The 9,341-nt window shown below is 37.5% G+C and overlaps 2 protein-coding genes across 4 annotated transcripts in view; one reads left to right on the top strand and one right to left on the bottom strand.

Moving 5' to 3' along the window:
• Qser1 (glutamine and serine rich 1) overlaps window positions 1–7,716 on the top strand; it is a 99,427-nt gene extending 91,711 nt beyond the window's left edge. For all 3 annotated transcript variants that reach the window (XM_023710617.1, XM_023710618.1, XM_004627068.2), the window contains 3 exons: window positions 2,080–2,232; window positions 5,761–5,856; window positions 7,071–7,716. In XM_023710617.1, coding sequence (XP_023566385.1) covers window positions 2,080–2,232; window positions 5,761–5,856; window positions 7,071–7,211 — 390 coding nt within the window. In that variant the 3' untranslated portion in view covers window positions 7,212–7,716. The remainder of the gene's footprint in view (window positions 1–2,079; window positions 2,233–5,760; window positions 5,857–7,070) is intronic.
• LOC101565442 (claudin-6-like) lies at window positions 2,907–3,572 on the bottom strand. Its single transcript, XM_004627067.1, has one exon. It carries the CDS (start codon window positions 3,570–3,572, stop codon window positions 2,907–2,909), a length of 666 nt encoding a protein of 221 aa, XP_004627124.1.
• Window positions 7,717–9,341: the final 1,625 nt, after the last annotated feature.

The raw sequence follows: 9,341 nt of genomic DNA, 5'->3' as shown, positions 1-9,341 counted from the left end.
CTGGATGGTTAAGACCAAGGTAAAGCAGGACCTATGCAACAAGAGTTGTAGCTTTTTGGTCTGAGAAGGTCAGTGAAATGCCCTCAGGATTTAAGCTTACCAGTCTTGTTTGACGATTTAAAAATATCAAATCTGATATCTAATAATTTATGTTAAAGCCACCAGCTAGAATTTAATCCTCAGTAGATATCTAAAGCTTTTTTAGTAGTTTGTAGTGAACAACTGAAAAATTATTTCTGCTTTCACAGGAAAAACAATATTCCCAATTTTGTAAACTTACTAATTTTGATGCATTTCATCTAACAATTTGCATGTCAAAACCAAATTATACAGTATTCAAAGTTCAAATGATTTGAATTAAAATATTACAGATAATAAAGATGTTCTTTTTTAGAAATAATTAGTGATAGGTGTGGTGGTGCATGATCCCAGCACTGGGGCGGCTGTGGCAGGAGGACTGCTACAAGTTCAAGACCAGCCTAAGCTACAGAGTAAATTCAAGGCCATCCTGAACCATGTAGTGAAACCCTGTTTCAAAAAAAACAAAGAAAGAATTAACAATATTTCCTCTGATGATTGTGGTCATTTTAGGAGAAAATTTGAAGTTTTTGAAGTTAATACAAATTGCTTCTCGGCCTTTTGGCTAAGATCAAGTGTGAAGTTAATGGTACTGTTTTCCCCAAAAATCTACATACTTCATATTATTTTTAGCATCTTGTGCTCCCTACAAAGATTCAAGTTTTCTCCATTCATCTCCACTGATGTAGTAGGGTCATTGTGTTTCAAACTTAGAATCTGTTTTTAGTCTCTAAATTACATTTCTTATGATTATTAATTCTGGATTCAAAATTATTCAAGCATGGTTATTTTTAAAAGCAGAGCACTAGCCAGGCATGGTAGCACACAGCACTTTCGATGCTGAGGTGAGGCGCGATGATCACTTCAATTTTGAGTCCAGTGTGGGCTATATACCGTGAACTCAAGGCCAGCCTGAGCTGTAGAGTGAGACCCTGTTTCCACAAAAATAAAAACATTAAAAGCAGAACACTAAAGTATATGATGGGTGGAAGAATTTGAGCAAAGAGCAAAGCTAGAAATTGATGATAGCACAGTCTGGTAGAAAATGCTCAAAGCTTTACTGTATGAGAAATGATACTTAGTTCCCTATTAAACTTACACTTAAGAAAAATTCAAGTTACCTGTTTTAAAAATGCGCTGTTTTCAGGGCTAAAGTATTATTACTTAGAAACTTTTAAGTGTGAAAAAACTGTCCTTTCAGCTTACTGCATGAGGATTGACTACTCCAACTGATAAATATATGGGAGTACTTTAATCATTTTAGTGTCAAAATAATAAATGATGCCAGTGACTCAGTCAGATTTTATGAAGCTATAATCAAGCTAGTTAAGTTACAAGTATCATTAGGTTATTTTATTGTAGCTTTTCATGTCAGAATGATGTACCAAGTAGGTAAGGGCATAAACATTCCCGTGGCTTTTTAAAATTGGTTCTGGAACACAACCACAAAACAGTCATTGGTAGCTACCTTGTCTTTCTGGTCAGAAAATTCATCGAACTCAGTTTTACAATTTTATGTCACAAGTGCTATTTGCACAGTTAAAAGAAGTAACGGAATAGAAGCCTCATGATGTTCTTCTTGGTCCTTGTCCTCGTCTTCACCTGAGATGAGATGAGTTCTTATTAGTAGGACTTGGCTGAGTGTTAACTATGGTTTCAATAGTAGAAGGTTGAAGAAATACACAAATCTTCCCCTCTGCCCTTCCTTTAAGCCAGAGAGGTATTATTAAGAACCATTATGTTCTTTGAAATCCCTACAATATAGTGCTATTGTTTAAAAAATCTGGCCACTCAGATTCAAGGAGGAATAGATTCCCCATTCAGTGGGAGATGGTGCAAAGAATTTGTGACCATATCTAACCTCTACCCATGTTTATGTATATGAACTGTCCCATTAATAGTCCCTTACCTGCAGTATGTGCATGTGTTATATGTAAATTCTGAACAAATGAAAGCAGTTTAGCTTTCTTCTGATACTAGTTATTCTTCATTGTTTCAAAGAATGCTTTGGAAAGTTTTCCTGAATTAACAATAATTACTCGGGACTCTAAAGCAAAAAGTGGAGGATCTGCTATTTCTAAAATCAAAATGAATGGCAAAGCTTATAATAAGAAAACTCTGAGGACTTCAAAAACAACCACTAAATCTGCACAAGTAAGTATATAGAGATGAAAGTTGTTAATGCTGAAACATCAAAGCAAGTAGATATTTTACTTTTTTTTTTTTTTTAACAAAACATGTTTTATTATGTGAGCAGAGCATAGGCAGAAGCAAGCAGGGTTGGAGGTGCTCATGGGGTCTGCAGCACAGCTGGGGCCCAACTTGAGGGGGGTGTGTTCATGGTGGCTGGATACAGGAGCCAGAGGTTAGAAGTCATGGGTGGACAGTTTTCTGGTAACTCAATCATCAGCCCTTCCAGGAATGGGTCTGACTGACCCCACCCCCAGCAGCAGCAGAAACCCCTGGTATAAGGCCATCTTGTGGTCACAAAGGCCAGAACAGCAGCAGCCTTTGCGTTGGTTCCATAGCTCCAGTTTGGCTTCCAAGATGGCTATGCTATGAATGAAAAAAATATCCAGAAGTTAAAAGCATCGCCTCTTTGGCACCATCATTCAACGATGAAAAATGAATATGTCAGAGCCCAGGTGGGACTGTGGGTCATCTTGGTTTCATTATCAGATGGATTTAAAAGACACCCCCCCCCCATAAAAACAGCAAAAAGCAAAAGGTAAGCACCAACCCCAAAGCTGTTAAGTGTCACCATCTTAGCTTAGGGGTGACTCCAATTCAGGAGCCAAGACCAATGGAGCCCTCAGCCCATAACTGCATCAAACATAATTCTTGGTGGGGTACTCAGAGGGCCCCCGAGAGGGGGAATGTGGGGCAGATGTTATGTAGCGGGCCATGTAATGGCTGGAGCCCTGAGACCCTCCAGAGGGGCAGGTGTAGCACAGCAGCCCCCCACCCAGGACCAAAAGGCCTGAGGCAGCCCAGCCCAGGTAGAGAGAGGCTCCCAGCTCCCATTTTTGGGCCTTAGCCGCTAAGGGATTGTAGAAGTCCTGGATGATGGTGTGGGCTGTCCAACAGACTGGAATCAGAGTGAGGATCCCAGAGAGGACAAAGATGATCCCAGAGGTGAGCACCAGACAGGCCTTGGAATCCTTGTCCACTACGCAGGTGGTACATTTGGCTCCGGCAAGGTAGATGAGCAGACCAAGCAGGGCCACAAGCAGGGTGACAACACAAAGGGCTCTTGCAGCTTTCAGGTCCTGGGGCAGTGCCAGCAGAGAGTTGTACACTTTGTACTGCATCTGGCCAGTGCTCTGCACCACACAGGATATCCATAACCCTTCCCACACCACTTGGGCCACCACGATGCTGTTGCCAATAAAAGCAGTCACCTTCCACATGGGCAGGGCACAGGATACCAGAGCTTTCATCCAGCCCAGCAGCACCAAGACGAGCCCCAGTATTTGCAGCCCAGCAGAGCCCATGGCAAAGCTGAGGAGGCTGGACTGCGAAATGGACCAAGGAAATTCACCGGCCAAGTTAACTATTTGTTATTAAGCTTAGGGTAGTAGTCTATTGGAGTGGGAACAAGCAGCTCTGGCCTAAGAAAAACAGACTCACTTTTTTTTTTTTTGTTTTCCTTTAGTGCTTAACGGTGTTGAGCATATGTTAAGTGCCCAGAGATTTTTTTTAAAGACTAATAAAGAATCATCCCATCTTTGTGTTTATATATTTACATGTTTTCAATTTATTTTAATTGACAAAAATATATATTTCTCATGTACTACATGTTTTGAACTATGTATGCAATGTGGAATGGGTGACCTTCCACACTACTTAACAAGTATTAGCTATTTAGTGAGCATACCCTACGGAGTCAATATTGATTTCATATCTTCTGTATTTTCAGTGAAATATCTTCCAGCATTTTGCAATACAATATAAATTGTTATAACCATTTCAGAAAAATTTGGTACTGTAATAATTCTGCATCAAAATGTATTTTGAAAACATCAGAAATGTATGCCTTTGGCCATTGCAAAATTGTATATAAGGACCACCATTGTGAGGTTAAAGAGATGTAAAAGCAATGTAATACTACATAACCTTTTTTAAAAAAATATTTATTTATTTATTTTTGGCCCTGGATCAAACTCAGTACTTCATGCATGCTAGGCAGGTACTCTACACTGAACTATATGCCCAGGTAATATTTACTTTTTAGTTATCAGGGCTTTTCGTTTTTCTGTAGTACTGAGGATCAAACTCAGGACCTTGTGCTTACCAGGCAGGTGCTTATGCTGCTGAGCTATCTACCCAGCCCATACTACTTACTTTTTAAATAGATTCATTTGTTCTTTTCAAAATAAAAATGTGGAGGTGGGGATATGACTCAGTGGTATGAGCACCTGCTTAGCAAGTGCAGGGTCCTGAATTTGATCCCTGATACTACCCAAAAAAAAGAAGAAGAAGAAGAAATACTCACCAAAATAAAAATGTGCTTTGAATGTGTCAAGTACAGGTCTGAGTATTATGGGATACAACACCGGAAACTAGTTAAAAATCCCTGCTGCCATATAATTTATATTTGGGGGAATGGGGAGGAACTGATACATGAAAAGTAGGTAGATGAAAAATACGTTAGGGAAATACAGTTGTGGAAATATCCATATATGTAAAATACCTAAGAGAGAAGCATGAAAGAATATGTAACATGCTGTTTGCATTCATTCATTCATTCATGTGGTTCTGCGGATTGAACCTAGGGCCTCCACATTGAGCTACATCCTTAGTCACTTTTTTAAATTTTATTTTAGAGAAGTGTCTAGAGGGTGTTCAGGGTCTCACTGTTAGATCAGACTCATAATGATCCACCTGTTTATAGCCTTCCAAGAGCTGGGATTACAAATCTGCACCCTCAGTCACTTGTTTATATTTTATTTTGAAACAGTCTCACTCAGTTGCGCAGCCTGGGCTCAAACTCAAGATCCTCCTGCCTTAGCTTCTTGGCATGCTAGGATTATAGGCGTATACCACCACACCTATCTAGCCTCATTTATTTTATTTTATTTTATTTTATTTTATTTTATGTTTGTATTTTAGGGAAGGATGTACAGGGTTTCAGGGTCTCACTACTAGATCACACTCAAAGTGATCTGCCTGTTTACAGCCTCCCAAGAGCTGGGATTACAGGCCTCCGCCACCATGCCCAGTCTCAATTGCCATCTCGGCGTGCCCCAGAGGCAGGGCCGGCACGGCACGCCCAGGGATCGAACCCTAGCCCCTGCAATCCTCATTTTAAAGGAAAAGATTATAGAAAACCTTTACAGGTTACCTCATTTTTCATTTAAATTTTTCTCTAATGTTACATTTTTTTAAAAAGAATGCATATTTACATTTACGAAAAAGAATGAAGTTTTTTAATGTAATCTGAACTCATGAGTAACCTTTGCATGTTAATTCAACCTTATGCCTAACTATGCCAGGCATTTTCAAGATTGCCATGAGACTTGTTTGTTTTTGGTACTGCAAATTGAACTCAGGACCTTGCACTTGGCAGGCAGGTGCTGTGCCACTGAGCTATCTTCCCGACCCCACTGTGAGACTTTTGATCTAGTATTTTCCCACAAGTATTCTTAGTTCAGATGTTCCATGAACTGTTTCTTTTTATAGGAGTTTGCTGTTGATCCAGAGAAGATACAACTGTATTCTTTGTACCATTCACTCCATCATTATAAATATCACGTTTACCTGATATGTAAAGATGAGGTAATTTTATTATTTAAAAAAGAAATGTATGTTTTGTGAATGTTAAGGAAACTATGATTTGTGAATGCTTTAAAATGAAGTGTTAAATATGTATATGTAATTATATGTGTCTATATATATATGGGAGCTTGGGGTAGTTGGCTGTTTTTTTTTTTTTCCTGTGTTCTACTATTAAGTAATGACCAAATTTATTGTTTTGAGTTTCTGTGCTGTTTTATGCTCAGATTCTTTAGTGTATTACTACCTCTTGAGCTATGAATGGTGATGTTTTTAAGATGCTAGTATTTGCTTTGTATTGCATAGTGCATGGTGCTTTGAGCATCTTATTCTCTTATAAAATGATCCTCCCTCAGGGTCAGGGAGATGGCTCAGTAGGATAAGCGCTTGACTGGCAAACACAAGGATCTGAGTTCAATTCCCGGTTCCGCCAAAAAACAAAACAAAACAAAAAAATGATCCTCCTTTAATTCAATTTATTTATTGCTTCAAAGCCTTCCTATCTTACCACTGAATAGCTTTATCCTGCTTACTTACACAGAATTGGGGTTTTGTGCCTTGAGATGAAAAAATGCAAGTTAAAATTCAATTTTTATTTTTAGTGTATTTGATTTATTTAGTTATGTAGTTATTTAGTACAGAGAATGTAACTCAGGACCTCACACTTGCCAAGTAGGCACTGTTAATTATAATTTTAAGAATCATAAGTTTCAAGTTTCTCGGTAATTATATATGGGAACAGTTCTTTGTGGATAGGATTTAAGGATTAATTTCCTCAAAATAAATGTGTAGCTAGTACTACCATATAGATGGGCTCAAAGCTAAACGTGATATGTTACACAGTAGTTGGGTTGGAAGGGTGTTCTTAAATCTAACCTTAAAGGAAAAGCAAAGATGAAGATGCAAAATACGCTAATTTTCTGAAAACAGAAGTAACCCTGATATTTGGTTTTTAACAATATTGAAAGGACTTCAGAAAGTTTGAGATACTTTTTCCAGTCTTTTTGTCTGCCACTATGGAGCCAGTGATAGTAAGACTAGATCAAATCCAAATTTACCTGAAGTAATCATTCTGCACGAGTGGGAGTGAAAAATAATCAGTGTGTATAGATGAACTGATAAATCTTTTCATTCCTGATACAGAAAGATAAAGCCCTGTGAAAGGCTTATATATAATAAAGTGATAAGTACTAACATGACAACTTTCTTTATTTTAGATTTCTTCTGTGCAGAAAAAAAATGAGGACTTAGGACAAGAAGAAATTGTTCAACTTTGTATGAAAAATGTAAAATGGGTAGAGGACCTATTTGAAAAATTTGGAGAACTTCTAAATCATGTACAGCAGAAATGTTCCTAACATTTCCACACAAATTCCGTCTTTTTTATAGCACTAATGAGATTGTGAAGGGGGTGGTCACAGATAATCAATGTCAAGCAGTGGGCTCCTGGGGATGTGCTCTTCCACTGCGGAACTTTTACCGGGACCTTTGCTAGAGGACACAGGTGCTGCCACGGAAATCGGTCCTTAGAAGCGGACCTGCATCCTGTGACATTTTATCCTAAGGAATTAGTTTTCTATTTTATAAACCATCAGGTAACTGAGTTTTATTTTCAGAAATGCTTTTTGGCAAATGATGAAGCATGCACTAAGTATAATTTTCCTTCATGGCTGGAGAAATAACACCTAAGTAACTTGATTGTCAGACTCTGGCTAATACCAGAATGAAAGAGGTGGCAGAAAGCATATGTTTGTATTCCAGTCTAGCCACAAAACAGAAGCTATTGTACATTGTGTAAACAGATCTGGTGTGCTGTGACATCTTGTATGAAAATATCACCTTTACATATAAAATTCAGAAACTGCATTCTGCTTTATGGACTCCTTTTGACATGTTCAGGAAACTGGATATGGAATTGGTGCAATTCTGTGCTTTTTGTGTCAAATTATATTGTGATAAAAGAAACAGTGACATACTATTTTCCCTATCTCAAAGAAAAGTATTTTCATTTATTCTGTGTTTTTTCTTTGGAAATTTTTCAATTGTACATTTTTTTACTAATAGTTGTATTTTTCACAAGGAAAATATTGTGGTTATAATTATGTCCTTTGTATTTGTACTACACTTCATTGTTTTCAGTAAATCTATTTAGTTTTATGTCCTATTTCTATTGTGAATTGTCTTGAGGTAACCATTATCTTTGTTCATACAGATTTGCTCCAGTGTTACCCTGAATGTACATTCAGTGCTAGAATTAGTTTAGCTTTATAAATAGGGCTGTGTTAGACACTGCAGCAATTTCCTAATTCATTAATTTCTTACTGAACTAACACTTCATGAGTGGATTTGTTGAAGCAAAAATCTAACTACAAGATAGATTTGTGAAGAACAAAGTTAATAATCAGATGATATGCAGTGTTCCGCACAGCTTCCGCAGCTCTTAGAACTGGAAGTGGTAGAGTTCTGCTTTTGGTGCCTTTTCAGCCTTGATACGTGCTATTGCAGCTTTCTTAAGTTTGGTAGCCGCGCAGTTCCAGTAGTTTAGCAGAGACAGTGAATGTATTAGGTTCAACATGACCTTGTGTTTTGTTTGTGTTTGCCAACAGGATGCCTTATTTGTTTGTGAAAAAGATTTAGTAGTTCATTCTAAACTGTCCCCTTTTTTAGATTCTAAAAACTAATCATCATACTTTTATTTGACCACCATTTAGTGCCTTAAGTCCTACCAAGAAAGCAGTGTTCTGCTCATTGCCCAAATAATACATGCTTATGTAGATATTTCTGTTGTTTTGGATTTGAGTTCAAATAGGCCAAATTCTCATACTTAAAACTTCAGTCGAATGACAAGGAATTGAAGGTAACAAGTTACTTGATTTGAAAATAAAACATAGCATTGCATAAAACAGACGATTTGAGTTACACTCCCATATTTCTAATAGTCTTATGAAAAGCAATAATCCTTAATATTTGTACCTGCCATTAGACAGGGTACTGAACAATGGAAAGTTTTCTAAAGTGTTAAATGTTCCGTTTGTGAAAGTTTTTTAAAACTTATTTTGGAAACAAAAGTAACCTATTAGATTGATTTTTACCTAACTCACAGGAGAGATGCAGAGAATACAGCAGTAGGAGAATCCTATCTCGAAAGTGGAGAAGAGTAGGAAGCAGCCATATTTTTTCTGATGGTATTGACTCTGGACAGAATTGGTTTCTTGATTTACAAAGTACCTAGTGGGGAACTAATCTCTTATGTTGTAATACTGCAAGTACACATTTTAACATTATCCCCCCAGCTTACTTTCCTGAATCAGTGATTCAGCTTTAAATATTTTTGAAAGCCACCTTGCATTTAGGTGACATCTTAACGTGGATGTGTGAAATTATAACCACATTTTCTTCGAGAATAGCCTGATGGGAAACAAAGATGTGTCTCTAATCTCATTTTGCATAGGAAATAATCCATTTATTTCTAAACTATAGTTTCTCTC

Source organism: Octodon degus, unplaced genomic scaffold, assembly GCF_000260255.1.
Source record: "Octodon degus isolate 3935 unplaced genomic scaffold, OctDeg1.0 scaffold00018, whole genome shotgun sequence".
Taxonomy (NCBI): domain Eukaryota; kingdom Metazoa; phylum Chordata; class Mammalia; order Rodentia; family Octodontidae; genus Octodon; species Octodon degus.
Note: the sequence above shows the minus strand (reverse complement) of the source record. Positions and strands in the feature narration are given on the sequence as shown.